General features: G+C 41.7%; 2 protein-coding genes across 9 annotated transcripts in view; one reads left to right on the top strand and one right to left on the bottom strand.

Moving 5' to 3' along the window:
- Positions 1-9,708: 9,708 nt before the first annotated feature.
- Positions 9,709-11,765, bottom strand: LOC103878374. Its single transcript, XM_009188838.4, has 2 exons — positions 11,433-11,765; positions 9,709-11,060 (listed from the first exon to the last, which is right to left on the bottom strand). The coding sequence occupies exon 2, from the start codon at positions 10,504-10,506 to the stop codon at positions 9,709-9,711; it is 798 nt and encodes a 265-aa protein (XP_009187102.1). The 5' UTR covers positions 10,507-11,060; positions 11,433-11,765.
- GLIS3 (GLIS family zinc finger 3) overlaps positions 9,818-24,299 on the top strand; it is a 482,902-nt gene continuing 468,420 nt past the window's right edge. For 4 of the 8 annotated variants that reach the window (XR_004177861.1, XM_031654205.1, XM_031654204.1 and 1 more), the window contains exons 1-2: positions 10,395-10,491; positions 23,370-23,855. Coding sequence is in view for 6 of the 8 variants with exons in the window: in XM_031654205.1 (XP_031510065.1) it covers positions 23,468-23,855 (388 nt within the window). In the remaining 2 variants the exon portion in view is untranslated. Of the gene's footprint in view, positions 10,492-15,594; positions 23,856-24,299 lie in introns of those variants that run through there. The other 4 variants (XM_009188825.4, XM_031654203.1, XM_009188829.4 and 1 more) reach the window with 4 other exon arrangements.

The raw sequence follows: 24,299 nt of genomic DNA, 5'->3' as shown, positions 1-24,299 counted from the left end.
TTTGTGCATTACAAATTTTCTTGTACTCTAATACAAAGTTCTACATCTTGTCTCAAATGTCTCTTTCGGAGTTATCCCAGCGCTTCTAAGCTGAGTTGCTTGTTGCAATGATGATCTCCTGATGTCATGCGAAGAAAAAAAAATAGGCCAACTGGTAAAGATAAAAAATAAATGAGAGTAAATAAAACACATATGGAACTTCTACTTTCAGAGTTAAAATGTATATGAGTGTGTATGCAAATCAGTCATCAAAATAGAAATGTAGACTGGGCCTGCCTTAGGCACAATGATAAAGTAGTAAGTTTGCCTTTTGTGGCCTTTTATTCCTCTGACCTGGGTATTTTTTCAGAACTTCTACCTCTCTTCTTTCTTCAGCCTACTTTATGACCTTCTGTAACCTCAGTTAGATATCAGAATTGTCCAATTTGAGAACCACTCAGGACTCTTCCTTGTGCCACACATCTCCTGTTACTTATACTGTGCTCCCCCCATCCCAACCACTGCCTAAGACCTTTGTTCATAAGTTGAAATTGTTTAAACGACTTTTTTTTTTTTTTAAAGTATTAACTCACAGCCAAGTCTTAATTTTAATGAACAGGTTATATATATTTTGGAATTATTTCTTGCTTCTTCTTTGTTCACTTAACAGACTGTGAGTGCCTATGATGCAGACAGCAATGGCTTTGGTGTGGTGGGAATGACAGAAGTGGGCAGTTGTAAACCGGGCACGGGCATGTACACAAAAGGTTAAACAGCTTGACAAGATAGAGTAACAATTCGGAGATGATGCAGGCTGATTTTGTTTTATCTAAAAAAATGCTTTAATCATACATTATGTGTGGCAGCCACTGTTCTAAGCACTTAACAAATATTAACTCAGTCTCCAAAACAATGCTGTAAGGCAAATACCTGACTATATTCATTCTCCTTTTGCAGATAGAGAGACAGGCACAAAGAGCTTAAGTGACTGCCCTAAAGTTGCTCAGCTATTAAAGGTGGAGTCAGGACTAAATCCCAGCAGTTTGGTTCTGGGGTCTGGGTTCTAAAATTGTATCACTTCAGTCTCTCCAGCTGACAAGTGTGAGACCTACATGAGGGCTCTGAGTTTGACTGTAGGAGCCATCCCAGGTGGGACAAAGAGATCAAAAAGGGCTTTATGACAATGGTTCTTCACCCTGGCTGCCCATTTGTCTCCTAGGAAGCTTATAAAAAGTCCTGATGCCTAGATCCTATCCAGGCTGATTAAGTAAGAATCTCTGGCGGGGGTGGGGGTGGGGGGGGGGGGGTGGGGCCTGGCAAGTTTCTCCGGGTATTCTAAAGAGTACCCAGCACTGACAGCCACTGCAAGGAAGAGGCACTAGGACTGGATACTCACGGCTGGGGGATATTTCAGGGAGGAGGGAGGAGAGGGTGTTCAGGTGGGAGATGGGTGGGAGCAGAACAAGGTCCCTTTTCTTCATTCTCCCTTCTCCTCTTCGTTGCCACCCTAACTTCTGTGTCCTCCTCCAGCGCCCTTCCTTCTTTCTCCTCTTCTTTGACCATGTCTTCCCCCTTCATTCCTTCCCTCTCTGTGTTTTCTCACCTCCTCTCCTCTGGTAATCCCTTTATCCTCCTCCTTCCTGCATCCCCCTGCTGCTCTCCTCTTACATCCTCTTTCTCCTGCCTTTTCTGTTCCTTCCAGTTCAAGGGCTGTGGGTCCTTTCACTTCACAGTGCCTGTCCTTGCAGTAGAAAGTGGGTGGTGGCAGGGTTAAGGCTCTCAGGTGGGTGGTGATACCAAGCCACAATGCTCCTGAAGAAGCTAAGGGAAGGATGGGATATACATGGCCAGGCCCCAGATAGTATCAATAGCATTAAATACTATAAGGACAGTGTTCTGTGGGAGCTGAGAGCTAGCAGTGTTTGGGTCTGGGGGAGAAGGGAGAGAGGAAAGTTGAGAAAGTGCATTGCTGCTGTCACAAATTACCCTAAATAGCATCCTAAACAACCCGCAATTGTATCTTACAGTTTTGTAGTATACAAGTCTAACACAGGTTTCCTTGGGTTAAGATCAAGGTGTGGCAGGGCTGCATGCCTTTCTGGAGGCTCTAGGAAGGAATTATTCCATTGCCTTTTCCAGCTTCTAGAGGTGCCCACATTCCTTGGTTAATAGCTCCTTCCTACACCTTCAAACCCAGTAACATAGTCTCTCTATGGTTCTGCTTCCCTGACTACCACATCCCTAATCCAGGGCTCACTTGCATAGTCCGGGATAGTCTCCCTACTTTAAGGGCAACTAATTAGCAAGCTTAATTCTGTCTGCAGCCTTAAGTCCCTTTTGCCATGTAATCTAACATATTCATAGGTTCCAGGAGTTAGGATGTGGATTTTTTTGTTGTTGTTGGGGCACAGGTGGGGGACATTATTCTCCCTATCAGAGAAAGCTTCAGAGTAAGAGGAGGTGGATAGTAAAGGTCATTCTGTGTAGATAAAACAGCAGGCTCGGAGGCTCTGGAAAGTTTGCAAAGCAGGCTTTGAGGAACTATAAGAAGTTCAGTATCACAGGAGTGTCATATAAACAGGTCATTACATATATAATTTATACCATATATCTTGTTCTTAATTTTTACATAAATTATGTTTATCACCTATCTCATCAACATGTATTACAATAAGCATACTTTATGGAGGCAGTAGAGTATTACAGCTAAGAGTGTGTGCCCTTGAGCCAAGTGAGGCTGGGTCCTACTGTCACCTCTACCACTCATTAGCCCCTATACTGTGAGAATTAAATGAGATCAAGAGTCTTAAATACTTTGCTCAGCCTGGCACATAATAAGCCCCTAATAAATCTGAGTTGTTATCATTGCCATAACTAAACTGTGTCTTAAACTGATCACTCATAACTTGCCACCTTCACTTTCTCCTTAATGTCCACTTCTTGCTGGAAGGAAAAAGAAAGCAGTGACAGGGAGAACATTTCTGACTTATGCAATCTGCTGAGATAACATCGTTATTATCAAGTTCCCATTGTCTAACTGCTGGGGCCTAAATTCAGTCTAGAATCTAAGGACTCTCTGCCCCTGTTGCTTATATCAGCAGGAGTATCTATAGCTAGAGTTTCAAATGGCATTTAGTTATGAAACAGAAGACAGAAAAGCATGGGGGTGGGGAGGATATTCAAGGATGAACTGAAACTTTCCAAGGTAGGAGTAATAACAGCAGCAACAGCAAAAAGGCATGAGACTCAGAGATGGCTGGGCAGACATGTCTCTATGATTCCTTCTCTATTTCTGAATGCCATTCCAGGAAAATCTGGGTGTCTCCATTTTATCTAGGAATGAGAAAAATCCAATTTCAGTAGGAATTTGGAAATGAATGTATTTCCTATTAGATGCTGAATTCTGGGGCAATATTTGTTAACCAGTAACTGAGAACATGTAGAAATGGCCTGGATGTTCGAGGCAGTTGTCTGACAACCAAATGGATAAACTACTCTATCTGACCCTCACAGGGTTGACTAGCTGGTCTGAAAGGGGGCATTGTGTAACTACTGGGGAAATGGAATTTCTCTTGCATAATATCAAACTGACCAAATGGTAGGAGGGTCCTGAAGAGAGTATGAGCCATAACTTTACTTGAAAAACCCACAACCTGGGCAACATAGCGAGACCCCCCTGCCTCTACAAAAATAAACAAAATGAGGGCATGCACCTGTAGTCCCAGCTCCTTAGGAGGCTGAGGCAAGAGGATCACTTGAGCCCAGGGGGTCGAGGTTGTAGTGAGCTATGATCACACTACTGCATTACAGCTTGGGTGACAAAGCAAGACCCTATTTAGAAACAAAACCAAAAAACAACAAAAAAAGACTAAAATGATGTCATAAAAGCTAAATATAATATTTATTAGGTGGTGAGCCCCTTGAAGTTTGTCTTGCTTATCTTTGTATTCATGATGGTGCCTTAATACCTTAGGTACTTCTATAAGTTGCTGTAATTATTTGTTTAGAAATTAAAAGGCATTTAGTAACTCGTACAAATGAAAAAGTTAAGAGGTCAGGTAGAAATTAAGTGTGGTTCCATCAGGGCTATTCTCTGTAATCTTCTCCATCCTTCCCTTCACCAAGTGCGAGCCTTCTGTGTAGGCTGAGAGGAAATCAGTTTCACTTTTTTTTTTTTTTTTCTCTCCACAACACATAGAGGAGAAAAGGCTACCTCTCCAGCAGCTCTCTAGAAAGAAGAGAAGTTACCTTCTTCAGAAGCTATCAAATAACTTTCCTGCTCACATCTCATTTAGCCCAAACTGGGTTACATGCCCATTTTTTAACCAATCCCTATAGCCAGGAGAATGTCTTGCACGGATTGACTTAGGCCCAGATTTATGAGCCATTCACTTTGACCAAGGGAGTGAGATTCCTCTCTGAATCACCAAGCCCATCAGTGGAGCTGGAGCTGGGATCAATTTCCCCTGAAGATCTTGGGCTGGGCTCCTTATCAATAGGGGATGCCCCTGGTTTTACATGTGTGCTGGCCAGTGTCACAATTCCCATTCAACCTTTGCAATAACTGATGTAGTGGAATTGAAGTTCCCCGTGGTTTAGGAACCAGCTCAAGGTCTCTCGGTTAGTGGTGAAGTTGGGATTCCAGGATTTGTGATTCCAAAGTCCACTCTTCTTCCAACATACCACCTGCCTGAGTGAATAAACAAATAATTGTCTGGTGGAAGCAGGGTTTCCCACCCTGAAAAGATAATAGAGCAATGGCTAATAGGTAGAAGTTTGGCTAGTCCCACATGAGTTGGGTGACAGTGGGCAGATATTCCACCTCTCTCTGCCTCTGTTTTCTCATCTGTAAAATGGAAGTTGTGCTAGATCTTACCTGATTCGGATGTTGTGAGAATGAAGTGAAAAAAATGTAGATCATGAACTTAGAGCAGTGCCTCCAGCCTGAAGGAAGTCAACACTCTTACCCGGGGCAGGTCTGCTTTGGGGGCAACTGGTCATTTGTTCCATGGACAATAAAATGACACTCTTCCCTGCTGTATAGAGTTAAACAAGAAAAGAAATGTGTATACATGTGAAAATCTCCTGTGTGCTTTTAACATTGTGAGAAGTTAGGATTTGTGGAAAATCTCTGAGTTTCTTCAACCCCCTTTGCAGGTATATCTAAGACTCGAGGTAAGTTGGGGAGGAGTCTGAAAAGCCACTGAATTACTTTTGTTCCAGAGCTTAATTCTGCCCCAAACTAACTCGTTGCTCTCAATTATCCTGATGTACCAGTGCTGTGCTGCCTTCTTCACTTCCACTAGTTTTTAAATAATTCGCCTTCTCTGCACCCTAATTCCCTATTTTCCATTTCTTTTCTTCCCTTTTCTCCCCATTATTTAAGTATATATTTTTATTTTGAGGCTAGAATTCAGGGTATGATGCAAATGACCTGGTTTAGTAGTGGGTGTCAGACAGGAAAGGGTCACTGGAGCAGGGCACAGACCAGCTCTCCTCCTTATTCTAAGCATTGCATAAAGTCTTTGAATTTTCTTCAAAGAAATTGAATTTTCTTCAAGAAATAGGAGGTAATATTTAAATCTTCAGTTTATAATAAAAAGCCTAGGGGTACAGAAAGCTACTTCATATCACAGTGTAAGAAATCATTCCTGCCTCTTTCATACTCCCTACACACTAACTGTGCTCATCTGACATTGATAACAAGAGGCCTTGTACTTTGTATACTTGTAATGTGCTTTGCACACATTCAAAGAGCATCTGTTAGCCTCTTTTGGAACACTGAAATGATTATACACATATGTAATAATTAGTTGTATTATTTATCATCTCTGAAGGTAAAGAAACCATTCTTTCATTCTCTCATTAATTAATCCATTTATTAGATTAGCATTAGTTACTTACTAGTGCCCAGTACTATTTCGAGGCCATGAAAGGCATATGAAGAAAAGTAAGTTATGGTCATTAAGAGGCACTTATAGAAGGCAGTTATAGATAAGATAGCATTGGGATTAGGTAATTAATTTTACAACATCACATATAGTTGGCCAGCATAGATGTTAAATTGTGAAAGAATAACTGGCTGCCTGTGGAATATTGTATATATCTATGAATTTATGTTTGTTATGGTAAGCTCTTTGTAGATATACCTAAGTAATATGTCAAGGAATACTTCATCAACCTTTCTCTGAATTTTAGGTACATCTCAGCTTGGTTTGTATAAAAAAGGAAGAAACATTTCACCAATTAGACAAGATTGAGAGATATTGTATGGAATAAAATATTTATAGCTTTGACTTTAGAAAGGAAAAGAGGTATGATGTTGTGAATGTGATAGGTGTAAATAACAATTTTTTAATAAAAATTATATCACTGATGTGTATGTGAGGCAAAGAGTCTGGGCTGAACATATTTGTGACAAATTAGTAGAAAAATCAGCTTAAGTTTTCTTAATATATCACACACTGATAACATAATGTGAAATTTGCTGCATTCCACTATTTGTACTACTCACACAGGAAAGGAAAATGGAAATTTTCCATTTTACACATTTAGTTCCCCCTCTTAAAGTTGGCAAACACTAACTTTTTCCGCTGCATTTCTACGTAACTGGACTCTTGCCAGCTTGTGTGTGTGTGTGTGTGTGTGTGTGTGTATGTGTATGCGTCTGTGTTTTAATAGCTAGGCATACTATCACTGGTGCTATTAGCTCAATTTCTCTGCATTTTGGGGTTCAAACTTGTTTCTTTTCATGGACACTTTATGGGAGTAGGACTCTGATCATAGTTCTTTGCAAGTTTGTAAGTAGTTTACTGTCAGAGCACTCAAAGTGACTCAAATAACAGTTCTGAAGTTTTGCTGTTAGGATGTTCCTTCTGGAGGGTTTCATTGCCATGAGACTGTGGATGTTTCTATTTTGTACTCTAGCTTTGAGTGAGCTGCTTGCCATGCAGGACTTATGCCTTCTGTGCCCCTTCTGATGCTGATTCTTCTACTTGAAATGGTCTCCTCTGCTTATCAGTTCGCTACTCATTCTTTGAAGTCCAGCTCAAACAGCCAAGCTACCATGTCATATTGCAGGAAATTATTCGTGCCTCCTCCACACTCCCTACCAACTTCACTGTGCTCATCCAACATTGATCACAAGATGCTTTGCACTTTATACACCTGCAATATGTTTTATACACATTCAAAGGGCATGCACAATTATTTTGTAGTACAGTAATGTTGATTGAACTTGGGGCTTCTAAACTGGCATATCTGGCTCTGTCTCTGACTCTCTTTAACTGTTTACTGAGCTTCAACTTCTTGGCTTCTAAATAGGAGATTATCCATATCCACCTCATACAATTGTTTTGAGGATTAGACAAGGTAATATATGGAGAGAGTCCTCATTTCTTGAGGGTTTGCTATAACTGAGACACTGGGCAAAAAGTTTTCCATAATATCCTCACATGTAGAATGCATACACGTGTTAATTCCTTTAGTCCCAATACTTGGACAGAGTATGTACTCACTGAATATTTCTCAAATGAATGAGAACTGGACTGGAGCTGGCAGCAGGGGCCTGTCTGCTGAGTCAGCTGCTCTGAGTCAGCGGTTGAGGCACATACAACACAGGTCTCTAGAGAGGGAAGATACAGACTGGGCTGCAGTTCCCACCTATCTGGCTGAAGGGCTGCCAGAGTATGATTCCTAAGCACAATGGAGAGCTCATGGGTAGGGGAGAGTATCATTTCCGAACTACACGATTTCCTTTCTCACTGTCTCTCATTACCACTCTCCCTCACCCCTGCTGACCAATTCAGCCCAGAAGAGGTACAGATCTCATTCTGAGTCACTCCAGGGTTGTATTGGTACAACAACAACTGCATTTTTACTATAACCCATGGAATATAAGAACATTGCAGGTCTACATTCTTGGCCAGAAAAGAAAAGAAAAGAAAAGAAAAAAATCCAACCAAAGCACTATACCTCTTTAGTGGTAAATATTTTAGGAATGTTACATGTTCATGAAAATCACACCTAAATAAAATGACATTCCCACTCTTGGGCTCTTATAAATGAAGAGATTTTGGGGATCTCCAGGTCAATGACTCATAACTTTCCCAGTGTTTTTTTCCATGAGCCATTGATTAAAGTTGGGTGTAGCACTATATATTTTTTCTTTTCCAGCTAAGCTGTTCCCATCATTTGGGAAGTTTTAGAAGCTCTGCAAGCCCCTAGGATACCAGTCTATGCATCAAAACCATTGTATTTGAAATGATATTTAAGGGACATTGGAAAGGTTTTCTGCAGCCTCCACCCAGGCTTGTCTTGTTCCTGGGGAGCAGTTGTTGTACAGCACGAGAATCTGATGAACAGAAGTTCCCATGATGCATTGAAGGGTTAGTGTTCCCATCTTGCTCTGTTCCTGAAGGCTGGAGTTAATGAGGAAGAGTTTTTATGTGAATGTCAGGCATGTTGCAATAACTAGCCACAATGGAATAGTCATGGCAATTTCCACCACTTGGTTTCTTTGTTTTTGTGATGTTGCTGCATGCTTCATTTTATGAGTATTTTCTTTTCTTATGTGTGGTTGAGCCCATCTATTGCCAATCTTGGGCCTGGATACTTGTATTTAAAAGAGATGAACAGAGAGAAACTGGAAAATTGACAGAATGACATATCCTAAACTCTTATTATTTTTCTTCCCCTACTTCTGCTGACAAATATTCTGGTGATTAATATTCTGATGAGTTTGTGTCCCGAGGAGAAGGAAAAGAAAAGAAAAAGTACTGTGGAAACCAGGCTTCTTTTGGTTATGTTAATATCATGGATATAGACCAAACCTAGTAATATTCCCACTGAAATTAGATAAATGAAAACTGCCAACAGTCTTTTAGTTTTGGCTTTCTGGGGTAAGTCATTTGTGTCCTTGAGGACTTCTATCTTGATCAAAGCATCTACTACCTGATTGCTAATTTATATTGGAGTAGGAACAATAGAATAGAATATAAGGACTTGTGAAATTCTAAAAGTGTCTGGTGGCATCCTCACTCATTTAATTCATGAGGGTGAAAAATACTCTCAACTATTGTGTGCATTACATACCTAGATTCCCAAGATGGAAGTCCTTGCATCTGTGGCAACACATGTGATGAACTACTAAAAGTAGACTTTCTTGTAACAACCTTTTGAGGGCTCTGATCAACACAAGCAGAAGGGATGGTGGGTCAGAGCTTAGGTGGGGTTTAAGGCTGAGGATGTTGAATTCATAAAGTGCCACATATGCAGGGAATATACCTCCATTCCTAACTGCCTGTGTTAGGAATTTTATACCCTTCCAACACTTCCATCACCTTCCTCTCTTCCCTGCCTATGCTTGGAAAAGATGCCAAACGCTTCCTTAGTGCTTTACCTATCCAGTTTCGAAGTTGTTATGTGCATCCGATCCCAAATTTCAAAGCAACTCTTTTGCCATTTTTCACTGTGTTATTCTCTCTGTGTTACTACCGGATTTTTTGTTGTTGTTGTTTATTTATTTTTTTATGACCTGACATCAAATCCTGGCTAAACACTAACATCTTTTCATGTTAAAATAAAAGTCAGTTTAACAAATAAGGCCAGGAAGAAGGCAAAGTGTCTCCCTGCTATTACCCTGTTCTGGAATTCTGGAATTCCTCGACTTCTGGCTTACTGGGAGTGTGAGTTTGTGTGTGTGTGTGTGTGTGTGTGTGTGTGTACGCGTCAAGAGGGAGACACAAGCTCAGCCTTCGAATTGGCCAGCCTAGTGACCAGCGAGCCCGCCCCCACTCTTCCCCCTCCCCCTCCGGCGCTCACACTCAGGAAGCAGCTGGCTGCAGGCCGGCCCTTGCGGCCGCACACACATCCACACTCCTCGCCGGGCCGCCTTCCTCCCTCCCTCTTCCCCCTTCCCCTCTCCCTGCAGCCGCGTCCACACTGCGCCGCCCGGGCAGCCCAGAGCGCGGCGCGCACAGGCACCGGCGCCGAGTGCTGCGGCCACTGCCCCTCCCGGGACCCCTTGTAAGCCGTCCGCGGCCGTCCAGGGTCGCACCGGCGACGGAAGCCGCCTGCAGCAATTAGCCAGCATCCCGGGGTCGGCCCCCAGAAGCATTCCCCGGCCCAGGACAAGGATGAACAGGACAGGCGAGGCACAAAGTCGCAACTCAACTTTTTAGAAACATTATTTGCGTGTGTATGTGTGTAGCAGGGGAGAATGAGCTGATGCCGAGGGTCCAGCCGCCCCGCCTCTGCCTCCTCCTCCCCCTGCCGCCGCTGCCCTCGCAGACGCGCGCGCACACACGGCACTTGGGCCGGGTTTCCGCGCTCCGTCCCCCGGCTTGGATGGGGGTTTTCATTTCCGAAGGAGGCAAAGCCCGCGGAGCGCGCTGAAGGGCTGGAGCCCCAAGTTACTCCTCGCCAGGGCTGGCCGCCCGCTGTCACTCGCGCTGGCTGGCCGGCGGAAGGGACCCGCACACCGGGCTTTGTTGTGGAAATCCCGGTTACCTGGTAAGTGGATGCCATAGGAACTTTGCTCGCAGGCGAGAGACGGGGAGAAACCGGGCGCTTGAGAGTGTGGGGGAGTTAAAGCTCAGAGACGCAAACTAGGGATTAGAAATAGTTTTCCACGCTGAGCCGGTGGCGTTCGCGCGGGTTTAAGGATACGCGCACCCCAATCCCCAGAGTCATAGGTCACTGAGAGACCTGCGCTTACGGAGACTGATAGCAACAATTAGGGTTCAGTGTTCCTGTCAGTGGCCTAAGAGCGCCCAATGTAGAAGACAGAAAGATCAACAGGGTTTTAAAGTTTCGCTAATTAGGAACAGTTTTTGTTTTTTCATTTTAAGTAGAGGGGGCAGAGGGGTACACAATCAGGGCAAGTTGCAGGACGGACGGGCGTGGGGCACGCCACTCCAGAGCCCCCACTGAAGGGAAACTTTGGCGAAGTGGGAATTGATGGGGTGACGTGAGGTCTCTCGCGCACACACGGGGCAGTAGTTGTATTTTCAAGTTCCACGTGTTTGTGGAGCTTCACGAAGACTGTTGTCCACGCCTGTGTCTCATCCAAGCCGGTGTCCCTATGATTGCAAGAGGTGGTCGGGTTGAGGGTACCTACACTCCTCGCCGGTACCGGCCCGGCGACCCGCAGCCGCCGGGTCTATAACTATAACCTCCCACGCCGCCAGTGCGCAGACACAGCCAGACACGAAACCCCCCCCGCCGGGTTCGTCACCTCGCGTTTACATTTTATGGGGCCCGACAAAATGTCAGCACTGTTTGGAAAATGTCTCAGTCTCGGAGACTTTGTCCTGCGCACGGCTCCAGTCCCTATAAATGACCCTGTGTGTATTTTGAAGTCGGCCCGGGTCGCTCTCTGGAAAGCGTGAGTGAGCTGCCGGCTCTCTCCTAGACACACACCTTGCCCCGAGCGACAGTTCCAAGTTACTCACTGGAGCTGACAAGTCACCTCGGGGACAAGGAAGTCACCCAAGTGTCTGGAAATCTTGGCCCTGGCTGATTTGTCATCCTATGGATGATTCAATTAGGTACCTGGCGGGAGAAACTTTGGGGAAGGGTTTCTGGCTCCGCGTTCGCGCCCTCCGACTTGTTGGAGGTGTTTGGGAGGCGAGAAGCGAAGGGAAACCACAGGCTTAGGACACTGGCTTGGCGGGGGCCGGTGGCCAGCGTGCGGGGGCTGTGAGCCCGGCCATGGCTACTCCGGGCTACAGGCTCCAGCCGGGCCGGGCAGCGCGCGCGGGTCCCGGCCGCCCGGGCTTCCCAGCCGCTGCGCCCTTTCGGCCCCCGACTTACTCAGGAGCGGGTTGCACAACAGGAAGCCGGCACTAGTTTGTTTTGTTTTGCTGCGTTCGCTCGCTCGCTCGCGCACAGGGCCGAGGGTTAGGGGCGGAGGCGGCGGGGGAGTGACGGGGTCGCAGCCGCGCGCACCCCGCCGGGCGCTGTCGCCTCCGCCTCCGGACCCGCCCCTAGTTCCGCGCCAAGGAACCTGGATTTCCGACCCCGGCAGCGAAGCTAGTGGGATAGGGAACCGATAAGGGCTGCCCTCCTCCTGCCTTGTCCCACGCGCCTCTCCCCCGCCTGGCGGGCTCCCGGCACCTCTCCCGACTTCTCCTGCCCTCCTCTTGGCAGGAGCGGTCTCGAGGACTGAGGTCTCCGTCCCCCTGCTCTGTGTGCCTCCTTGAGCCCCCCGCTAGTCTGCCCTGGTATAAGCTTGGCCCTCATTTCTGGAGCATCTAAACCCGGGGCAGGGGTAGGGAGCTACTTCCGGAATCGCAAGGAGCAGGGTCCGTAGAGACAGGACTCGTGCAGTCGCGGCCCCGTTTCACGGAGAGGCCGGCAGAACCACCTTCCTCGAGGACTTCAGCATCTCCGGAGAGCTGGGGCCCCGGGGCCCTGGAGTTTGTGAGAAGGAAGTTCTGCAGCTCCCCCCAGTGGACCAGTTCCCGTTAGTATGGGACCCGGAATCTCAAGGATAGACTATTAAAGCTAGAGTGGACCTTGCAGTCACCTACTGATGAGGAAACCGAGCCTCAGAGACGTTAAAGGTTTTGCCCAAGACCTCACAGCCAGCTGTTACAGACCCAGGACGAACCCTTAAAGTTCTGTTACCAGTTAAGAGACCATTTCTTGGCTCGAAGATGAACTCAAGACAAATGCAAAGTCTGGTTCTGTCCCTTCTGAAAGCTTTGATGAGTCATGATTTCTACCTTGGGAGTTAGCCAGACGTGTCTGTTTCCCCCTCTGTCTTGTTTCTCACTGGCCCTCCCTTTTTAGACTAAACCTTTTTTTTTTTTTTGGTACAAAATCGATTTGTGTTGGTTTAAACCTTCCTATTTCTTCTGTCTCCTCCTAGTTTGCTTCCAGTGGTTCTGTGCGAAGCAGGTGCAACCTGCAAAGGTTTGCAGAAAAAGAATCCACCACGATGAAGGTCGTTTTGAGAAAGTTTGAAGCAATTTAGACAGGAGAGTGTTACATTATGTGCATTTTTTTTTTTCAATTGAGAACAAGCTAAAGTGTAAGGATCATCTATAACCGTACTGCAGTTTTCATATATTTTCACTAGTTGTCTGTGAAGCCAGACTAGCTCTGACGTTACTTTTGAGAGGAAAGGTAGGGGGCATTTTTTCCACTATTTTCAAAATACCTTTCCTTATTGGTAGTTTGTTAATTTCTTTCTTTTCTTGCCCAGAAGACTGAGTAATCCTTGAGTATGAGTAGATCAATTTAACTGCTGCTGTTAACTTCTCCCCTTGGGTCACCTTAGGCCAGTTTGGGGACAGCATCTTTAATCCCCTAATTCCACTGAAGTTCCTTAGTAGTAGGTAGGTTATCAGAGGTTGAATACCTAGGGTTTGTTGGTTTGCTTGGAAGAAGTGATCATTGCTTCAAATAATGCAATCTTTATTGGGGTGGTGGATGAACTCCAAGGTCCACCTAGTGGGTGAAATTCCTACTGAGCTAAAATAGGCTGGGTAGGGGAGGTTAAATAATAGCCAGAAAATGTTTTGTATCAGCCCTGCCTTCATTTATGCAGGAGAAAGTGGTCTTTCTGCCATTTCAGAAGAGAGCTCAGTGTTCTCGGTCTTTTTTTCTTTTTTTTTTTTTTTTTTCTCTGACTGTTCTTTCCTCCTAGTGCATTAAGCCCAAGGACGTTTATTGTTTCCACTGTTGTCGCTCTCATATCATAATTATTGATCTTTGGAGTTGGAGTGTTAATTTACTCTTCTCCCAGATTATAGAAGATGTACTTCTGGAAGGAGATAACTGAGAAAGTGGCATCACGTGCACATTTCTCATCTCTGGAGAAGTCATTTTCTGTGTTTCTGTGATTATTATTTTCTGTAGGGGGCATTATATTGTAAATAAGGTGGAAATACAGGACTTAACTGTTTTACTTTTCCCTAAGTTTGGTTGGTTCATAGACTGTATCAGGACTGCAGAAAAAAGACACAGGAAATCTGTGTGATAAAAAAACTTGTTGCCATTCTCATTCAAGGAAGATCACACATAACAAAACCTTTGAAATGACATTGATACATAGTTTGATTAAAAGATGCCCAAGTCCCCAGCTTTTGTAGTTTCCCACTTACTTGAGGCAGAGTTGACACAAAAGCCAAATTTTCTATTGAGATAAAATAAGATATCCTTATGGAAAAGCACACTTATCTTAAGCTTGATGCATTTTTTTGCAAGTGGAACACACCCACATAACTAGCCTCCAGATCAAGAAACAGAGCATTATCAACACACCAGAAACATCTCTCACACTCCATTCCAGTTACCACCTCTGCCTAAGGTAACCACTGCCCTGGTTTCTAACAGATAGATTAGTTTTGTCTGTTTTTTAAAAAATATCTTATGTAAATGGAATAATTCAATATGCACTCTTGGGTCTGGCTTCTTTCGCTCAACACAACAACCTTTTATTAGGTCAAATAATTTGGACTCCCCCTTTAAAGATGATGGAAACAGTCTGGCTTGCAGAAATTAGTGAGGCATTACTTAATATGATAGAATTAAGGGAAAACACTAACCAAACTGAAGCCATATTTATATTCTGATGACAGTCTGGTTAGGGAGACCAAACAGACACAAGTGAAATGTCTAATGTGACACCAGTGTAGGTGAGCAGGAAAATTCAGAGGAGTTCCTTCCACTAAGGCAACCCAGAGTGTATTTCACAGTCCCTTGGTGAGGGGCAGAAACCCCCATAATAAAAAAAAAAAAAAAAGTGCCTGGTTTCAGTACTGAACTGTTCATTTGCAACTTTTAGCTGGGATTTTTCATTGTTCACCAGTAGGCCAAGATAAAGGCAAGAATAAAATGCCTACCCAGAAAAGTGGAATAGAATTTTTGTGCTACTTTTTCCTAGTAGAGAAAGGAATAGACTAGGAAACTTGCAACTGTAATTAAACTGGTTCCATAAGCCATGGGATTCATGATTATGGTCACACCTCACTTGTATTTATTCAGGCAATAAATTATAGATGTGGGGTATAATTGTGTATTTCACTTATGCCACGTTTTTCAGTATGAAACATCAGTGTACAGAATGAACAATGTAAATAGAATAAATGTATGTGAATATATAGATGTAGCATAAATATATGATAAATGTATGGTGAAAAATAGAAATATATAGGTGTAAAACAATCTATGTACATGTAAGGGCTGGGGAAAGTTCAAAGATAAACTATCTGTAACCCCAGAACTCAATAAAATTAGAATTTAGACAGGGAAATGAAACACGGGCAAATAACTGCAATGCAGTGTAGAAAGTTATGAATGTTGAAAGAGAGGTGTGTAGAGTAAAATAACATTTATTGGGTCCTTTCATGTACTGAACAGTGTGCTAAGCATGTGATGTGGATTCTCATTTATTATTCTGTAATTTTTTTTTTTTTTGAGACATAGTTTCACTCTTGCTGCCCAGGCTGTAGTACAATGGCACAATCTCGGCTTACTGCAACCTCCCCCTCCCGGGTTCAAGTGATTCTCCTGCCCCAGCCTCCCAAGTAGTTGGGATTACAGCCATGTGCCACCACGCCCGGCTAATTTTGTATTTTTAGTAGAGATGGGGATTTCACCATGTTGGTCAGGCTGGTCTGGAACTCCTGACCTCAGGTGATCCACCTCCCTTGGCCTCCCAAAGTACTGGGATTACAGGTGTGAGCCACCGTGCCTGGCCTGCTATTCTGTAATGTTATGAACTATGCACAGTAGCATTACATTATCCCCATTTTACAGGTCAGATTTGTAGAGACTAAAAAAGGATCCAGGAGGGCCTAAAGTGGGTATTTGGAGTGGGCTTAGAGGGTAAGTAGGATCTGGATTTGGGGGAAAAGAGAGCAAAATAAAGGAGGAGGGGAAAGACCATCTAGCTGGACTCTAAGGCAATTTGTAGAATTAACAGAAACAAAGATGCAATCATGTTCCACTTTGGGAAGAAAATCAAGGAATTTGTAAAACTTGAATTATGAGGTTCTCAGTAGCTGAGGGCAGACTTGAGTCAAGGAAAGCTGGTGGGGCCAGCCTTGTCTGACGTGATCTCTTCAAAGCCAGGAACAAGAATGACTACACGTTCCTTCAGGTGCAGCAAGCCTTGCTGAACTGCAGATGGGCAGATGATGTCACAGTGCAAGATCATAACCTGTCCTATGCTCCATAATAATGAGATCAGACTTTCTGAATATCAGTGATTTCTAAAGTTCTAAGCCAGCTCCATCAAATTTCTTTTGTAGGCCTGCTGAATATTGTACACAGAAAACCAACCAGATGCTAGGGCTAGTTATGAATTCTTGTTATTCTTGTGTGTGAAGAAATGGATTAATGTTTTCCCAACCTTTTCAGCATGACCGATAGATTCCACTTCTGTCTGTAACTTGGCTGAGTCATTCACAGAGGTTTTCAAAAAATCTTTTTAATAAATATGTTGTCATGTTGGTTAAGGGCCTAGTCATTGTTGTGGACGTTCATACTTCCGCAGTGATGTCAGTGAACATAATTTAACTTCTGTAAAACTGCTGTCTACCAACAGCCAGAAATAGTTACATCGGTCACTTTTAAGCAATAACTATGCTGAAGGAAAAAAATCACTCAGTTACATATGTGATGGGAACACAATAAGATGCCTGAGTATTTGGTTTAGGGAGTGATAAATTTTATTTCTAGAATCTTCCATAGATAAATGTTTGTTACCCTTTTTAAAGGATTGTGATCTTTAGCCTTGCGAATACCTAGTCATGTGGACTGAGTAGTTAGTTATACAGACTAAAGGATAATGAATGCCCTTTTCATTTGCCACATTTTATTCCCTATGTACCCTCTTGTGTGAGGATGGGCTTTTTTTTTTTTTTTTTTCTTGAAAGAAAAATCTCCAGCCAGTTATTTTACTTTTATATTTCTGAAGAAGAAGCCTTTGTGTCTCAAACCCTGGCCATGTGCTGTTCACTCTTTGCAATTCAGGTAATTAATTCAGCAGTGACATCATCGGGAATGTGTTCATTTTTCCATTTCACATTCCTCTTTTCAGAATCTCATGGCTAACTCATATTAAGAACACATTTTGAAAGACTCAGTTCTCAAAGACATTGTGTGTTAATTTAAACTTTACCCACTTTAGTAGTGTAAGAGGGGGTTTTTATTCCAGGGAAAGTTACCTGTCCACTGCAATGAAGAAGATCCAAAATTTTTGGTAATTTTGATCCTGATTCTGTCAGTTGGTTGATCAATTATTACTTATTGAGCACAATTGATCAATTGATATTTACTGCACAGTGAAAGATAGCAGTGGTAGGAATGAAGGTTTGTATCATTGAATCCTTATGTTTTATAAAGCCAAAAATGTCAAACCCTTAAATCTTTTCTGTTCTTCATTCCAGCTATATTTTATTATTTATTTTACTTTGACTGTTCAACTCTGTCTCTACCTCCAGCTGTTCTTGGTAAGTACTTGGGTAGACAAATAGTCCAAATAGTCCACTGCTTTTTAACAGTGACTTTTATGCTGTTTTGACTGTGACTCACCCTACAATTTATTTTTTGTCTTGCCCAGAAGACGTGTATGCATACAAATGGGCAGATAGGTATACCTACAAATAACTGAAGTAAAACAGATACTTCACCATTAATACATTTGATGTACTCCAATAGCTTCTATTTTATTCTAGTTGTCCTATTTCATTAAATAATGCTTTCTCTGTTGAATAATTAATTTCATGGACCACCAGTGAATTGCAATGCCGTTTGAAAAACCCTACTTTAAAATGAATACTTCATTGAACATAGATGTAGGAACTTATAGTCTATGGGCCCAAGACATGGTACTTTCTGAACCTATTTATGTTTTTCTTAAAAATCTTTTTGGTTCCAAGTTCATTTTCATTTTGTGTGATTTCTTATAGCTGACCGAGAAAATCCCTAATTTTCCTCTTCTCCCTTGCCATTTTTGGTAGGACCATGGCTCTCTAGACCTTTCTGTACTCATTGATGAGTTAATGACTGGGGCAAAGTAAATGAAACACTTCTAAGTAATTACTACTGAAAGTAGTGACATTTAGTAAACTAGGAGGATATGAAAGTTATATAGATGCACTGAAGAGTGGAAAGTAGATTCTAAGAGAGGTTATTGAACTTTTAATACTGCCCTCCAGCAGTATATTCCTGAAGGTCCTGAATTTCCTTCAGCAATCTGTAGCCGCTATCATTGTATGGAAGGCTCTCAGTGCTGCTTCTGATTTTTAAATGAGAATTGACTAAGAGTATAAATTCCTGAATTGGATGTGGTCATTCTGTTTTTCCTACTCCCTTCCTTTTCTCTCCTTTCTTTCTTTCCTCTGTGTCCTGTTCATATTTACTACTCATATTTTGAATGTCATAGCCATTAATTTAAATTTAAAGTGATATGGCCAGTCCTTTCACTCTATAAACTTAGAAAATATTATTTTAATTTTTGAGAACATTTTATAAAATATAAAAATGAAAAGTTAAGACATGTATATCTCTAATTAGATAGCAAAGGGTTTGAATTCACAGATAAAACAAAGTCAGAGTTTCTATTAGGTGAGCTCCCTCATGTTCATTACATTATCTTTTCTGAATGGTCTTTGGAAGAATGGTCTTGAAGAATCTCTGCAGAGGACACTAAATTGTATTCATATTTTTCAATTGGTATAACTCATAAGTGAAACCTCTTTTATTTCATCTTGTTGGTGATTATATTGCTTAAGTAACATTTGTACATCTTGGTGTTCAGAATAAATATATTTATTTTCTTAGAATTACAACGTTAGGCCTTGGGAGTACCCAAGTGAATAGGTCTGCACATACTAGTTATTAGGTGTAACCTCCCTAACTTTCTCCTCCACATTTCAATAATGAGGAATTATCTCAGTTATGTTTCTGTGTAACTTCCGTTGTAAATTCTATGAATTTGTTAGTTTCATGAATAAAGTTATGGAACCACAGAAATGATCAAACTGTACCTTGTTATGGGTTATCATATCATGATATAGTATCCTCCAGTTTCAATTTGGAGAAATAATATTGTACACATCCAATATATTTCCTCTATAATATCCTCCAGTTTCACAGGCACATGTTTGCACTTTCCTCTTGTTAAAATTGCAGACAAGAATAATTTTGATTTATTGGTGACATCTAATATAGCTGTGTTTATATTGTTGCCAATAAAATGACTTACATGATTGGTTTTTGTTTATACAATCTTTTCTGAGGAGTCAGTCACCTGTGTTAGGACAAGGTACATTCTGCTTATTTAAATGAACTCCTAGGATCTAAGAACATTCAGCTCTATCTGTCCTTGATTGAATTGCAAAATGTGCTTCACACTGCAGCCGTGCATGAGAATAACTTATATTATCTATCAATAGGCTTTTCATTTCTATATTCTTCTGGCTACAAAAGCTGTAACAAGAGAAGCCCATGGGAATAGCACGGGCCTATTAACAATCAAGGCAGCGATGTTGAAAAGGCGGCATTAATGAAATTATACAGTCATGAACCCGAAGGGAAAAAATAAAAAGGATCAATAAAAACTCTTATTGTAGATAGCTTAGACAGATATATAAGAAGTAGAGTCAGAAGCAGTTTGTTTGCTGGCCAGTATTTTGTGCCTCATTATCGGGTTTTCTATGCAGAGTAAGAAGTGCTTGTGGCATAAGAAATGGAAAATGTAACAAAGGCTAAATGTAGCCTAAGGAAATGAAATGATGTATGAAAATTAATAATTAACTGGCTCATCAGATGAATTATGACTCTAGATGAGTCTATTAATGATATTTACTAAGAAAGGGCCTTTGGCTGTAAATAGGCATTATGGAAGTCATGTTCTTGAAATTTTCTGGAATGGATGAGTTAACATTGCTTTTCGTTTGTTTAATCTTTTAATCCATGACAAGCAGTGCCTGGAGCCTTGGGTAGAAGGTAGAGTCATGATTTTATATTTTGATTGAAGTCATGCTTTTTCAGAAAACTCGTGGAATTACTAAATGGTTTTGTGCCTTAGTTTCCTTAGGGGTTAAGTAATTTTCTCTCTGACCTGATTTACAGAAGTGTGTTCGAAGAGTTTGAAAGTGGTCAAAAGGAAAGATTTATTAACTTTCATGCTGACTCATATTAGCAGAATTAACATTTTCATTGTAGGAACCAATGTAGTGTTAAAACTCTAAATATGTCACTATGTCAGATCCGAAATACCCTAAATTTTTACCTCTGGATGCTCCTTGCTTTTTCTTCTTCTTGTTTCTTTTGTTTTTGTTGTTGGTAGCCTGAGGGAGAGTAGTTGGATGGAGAACAGAGGAGAAAATGCTGACTAGAATATTGTGATTGGATTTTTAACTAGAAAGGTGCTCTTCCAATGGAATCCCATCAGTTAAGTTTTTGACACTGATTAGTTGTGATTTTACCTTTTTGACAAAATGTGTTCTTCATGGTTAGCATTACCATAGACGCATTGCTGATGGGCAAGCCTTTGTATCAGCTTTCACTTTGATGGGGGTAGTAGAGAATGCTATTGTTTTTTGCTTCCATGTCTACCCTCCAGATTTAAATGCCATAAGTATAAAATCTACATATTTATTCTTGAGTATAGCAAATGGGTGTTCTTGATAGTCTTTTCTAAATTGCCTGGAATAACAGAATTTCAAGAGACCATAGTGAATAGATCCAAATTCCTCAAACTTTTATGGATGAAAAACTGTAAGTCCAGAGAAGTTATAAATGATTTGTCAGAAGTAGAACCCGGGTATCTTGACTTTTTGAGTGCCATTTCAGACTCTATGAGGGCTTTTCTTAAAAGTTATAATAGCATTTTATCCCTTTTTTCTTACCAAGTGCCTTAGAATTATATCTTGATCATATGGCCTAGCTAAAAAGTATGCAAAATATTATATAAATAGATGAAATTTATTTTTACATTCTAATATCTAATGTTTGAGAAATCTGTTGGCATAATTAATGTGAAAAGTGGAATATTAGCCATATTTTCATGTTTAGTTTCTTTTATTTTTGTCTTGAGGCTGGTTTTGCTCAGCTCACATGCCATTGGCCTGTTGGTTTTTCTTTATGGTATTAATCACTTTACTTTCTGGCTGTTGCTTTCTTAGTAATAAAATTTAAGTACATTTTGTTGTTGTTCTTACTTTCAAACTAAAACTATTTAAAACAGGAGTGTATTTTATAAAAAAAAATGAAATAAATATTCATTGCAAGACAGGCAGGTGTGAATGCCTGATACTTAATTAAGTTCTCAGTGCTCTAATTATTTTTCCTTCTTGCAAACTCACCTTCTTAATGATCATGCCTAATGCTAAGTACCTCCTTATGTGTTTTTATCCAGGTTTTTGATGAGAATTCCTGCTCGTATATGATCTTGCTGCCAAAAAATGACTCCCTTATTTTTAAAAACCTGGAAATGGGCACAGTCTGAAAATCTGCAGACACTTGTCACTTGGACCGTGGTCTTACTGACTCATATTTCCAGTCATGTTGAACAATTCTTTATTTAAAAAAATTGGCTAATATGACATATTTCTTTTGCCTTTTTTTGGCGGGGGGGTTTCTGCTGAATAAGTGCTTTCTTCTGCAGGGTTCAGAGTGCTCAGAAAACACTGTTTTATCAATGAGAGGAAAATAGATGGCCAATTTTATCTGGCAAAGTACAGAGACATTAAATGACTATTGCTCATGATCTACCAATGAATGGATCAGCATACTGACTGGTGACACACAGGAGTTCTCCTACATAAATGTACCATAAAAAGCATTGGAATTTTTCCAGTGTAAGAATTGAGGTTATCTGGTCACTCCTGCTTTGTACTCATGGGAAAAGAGGGCAGGAGTGAGACCTGACCTAGAGGAATATGGTTGAGTGTTTTCCAGGACTAGATGGTATGATAGTATTAAATGTCACAAACTGATGTAATTCTTAGTGAAAATAGAGAATTACTAAGAATGAAGAAAACATTCTAAATTTTGTATTGTTAATTACTTTTGAATTTCCTCAACATAGACACACACAGGAAACTTTGCAGAAGGCATAGTGCTTGAGTTAAAATTAGATATTTTTGATTTTCTAAAAATAAAAAGAAAAATAAACTCTTCACAAAAAGTTTTTCTCCTTGATAGCCTTTTCTTGATTATTTATGGAGTAATTTATTTGGAAGTTGAGTTGAAAAATGTTTGTTCAACACTTTGAGTGGATCATACACAAAAAATAAGAATCATCCGTTTGAGGATATCTGGTCACTCCTGCTTTGTACTCAGTCCTTATTTCCTGTGTTTGTCGAGCTTTGGCTTCTTTCCATGACTGTCATCTCTAAAAGACAGATTGTGACAGTGTCTATAATATATTTGGTGTAGTGGCACAACCATGGCACTTTACCACCTCATTGCATACATTTTGGGGAGCTATTGGTCAAGGGAGGGAAGGGCCTTCTTCAGTAATTTACAACCCGGCGTCATCACGTGGGTGGGTGATGACATCCTGCTATCATGTTCAGTACTTCTCTTGGTTCTCGTTCTGCTTCCTTAATGTTAGGAAGCTTTATGGAACTATGGTAGATTTACTGAGTGTCATGCATCATGTACATACTGGACAGGTCGCTTTTAGAAGGGACATTCTCTCCTTATGCTCCCCGTATGGCATTTTGCACACCCCTTCTCTTTTCTAGGATTTTAGTAGAAGGTTACAGTATCGTGGTGTTGATTCTCTTCCAATCTCCATATCTCAGGATCATTATAGAACCAATACCCTAATGCTGCCATGTATATTTGAATATATGGATATATGAAAATTTTGTGGTATTCCCAGGCCTAGGTGTTTATCTTTTTCGAATCTAGGGACTATGAAAAGATAGCTTTTAAAGTGAAAATCAGAGATGGTTTAGTGTCCCCATAGTCTCATTTAGAAGCCATGTCTGCTTTGTGGTTGTTTACTGGAACTTTGAAGCATTGGTCTCACAGCTCATGTAGGTGGTGCTTTTGGGTTTCCCAAGACCTGCTGTAGCAAAAATGAACTAGTATGGAAAGATCCTCCAGGGAGCAAAATAAATTTTGTTTTGCAAGCTGGCACCAGTAGATTGTTGTAGTTGCCAAGAGCGCTGTATTGAGAAGGGCTCAGTGGCAAACAAAACAATGCAGTGGTCCATAATCCATGTCCACCGTGAATGCAGAAGGGGAGAGTGCCTGCCAATGAGCCATGTATTTGAGGACCCTGTTCTACATAAAAGGCCATCTTGCTAAGAGTGCTTCTTTTCTTCCTGATATGAATGATATACAGGTTGAAAAACTCACCGTATCTTATTTTCATTTTTGCTTTTAAAAATGCCTGCATTTATTTTTTTAAACAGGCTTATAACCCACACCATGGATAACTTATTGGACTTTGCCTGAAAGGAGTCATTAGTGACATTGGATATTTGACCATCTTGGCCACAGGTTTTTCAGAATGAATGGAAGATCATGCAGCATGAGTCTCCACCGGACATCGGGAACCCCACAGGGGCCTAGGATGGTCAGTGGCCACCACATTCCTGCCATCCGAGCCCACTCCGGGACTCCTGGCCCCTCACCCTGTGGCAGCACATCAAGCCCCACTATGGGAAGCCTTGCTAACAACCTCCATCTCAAGATGCCCTCAGGAGGAGGGATGGCTCCTCAGAACAACGTGGCTGAGAGCCCCATTCATCTGCCTGCCTTAAGCCCCAGGAGACAAATGCTCACCAATGAGAAGCTGCGATTCCAGGTCACCCAGGCTGGAGGCATGTCAGGGTCACATACTTTAAAGCCAAAGCAGCAGGAGTTTGGAAGCCCTTTTCCTCCAAATCCTGGGAAAGGTAGGATTGTTTTTCTGGGACCTTTTAAAAATGGAAACAATTTTTTTCTCCCCCATCCCATTTTCTGCCAGCAAATCCTATGGAAAAATACATGATTCAGTGTCAGGGTCAAAGTTGATGGTCTCATAATGATATATAGCTTGCTCAGTAAGGGAGTGGGTGTGTATGTATTGAAGGGGAAGGGACCACAGTGGTAAATGCTGAGTATGAGACATCTCCTGGGACTGTGAAACAGAGTAACAGTAAGATAGAAAGATAAGAAATAGGGAGGCAGGCTGGGTGGTTGTGGTGGAAGGGTAAATGCTGGTTTAGCAAGATTCTGCCCTCCAGATACATGTAGCTCTGTCCTGGTTCCCTGGGGGCTGAATGCTCCAGGCCATGGACAAGAAGAGTGACTGGAACTGTCTTTATGCCAGTGCTAAAAGTTCAGTGTAGAAGGAAAAT

Source organism: Papio anubis, chromosome 13 (genome assembly GCF_008728515.1).
Source record: "Papio anubis isolate 15944 chromosome 13, Panubis1.0, whole genome shotgun sequence".
In the NCBI taxonomy this organism is placed as follows: Eukaryota; Metazoa; Chordata; class Mammalia; order Primates; family Cercopithecidae; genus Papio; species Papio anubis.
The sequence above is the reverse complement of the archived record's forward strand: the minus strand, read 5'-3'. Positions and strand labels throughout refer to the sequence as shown.

Coding starts and splice junctions, on each gene's coding strand:
- LOC103878374 (XM_009188838.4), bottom strand. CDS start 10,506: ATGGCATCCACTTACCAGGTAACCGGGATTTCCACAACAAAGCCCGGT.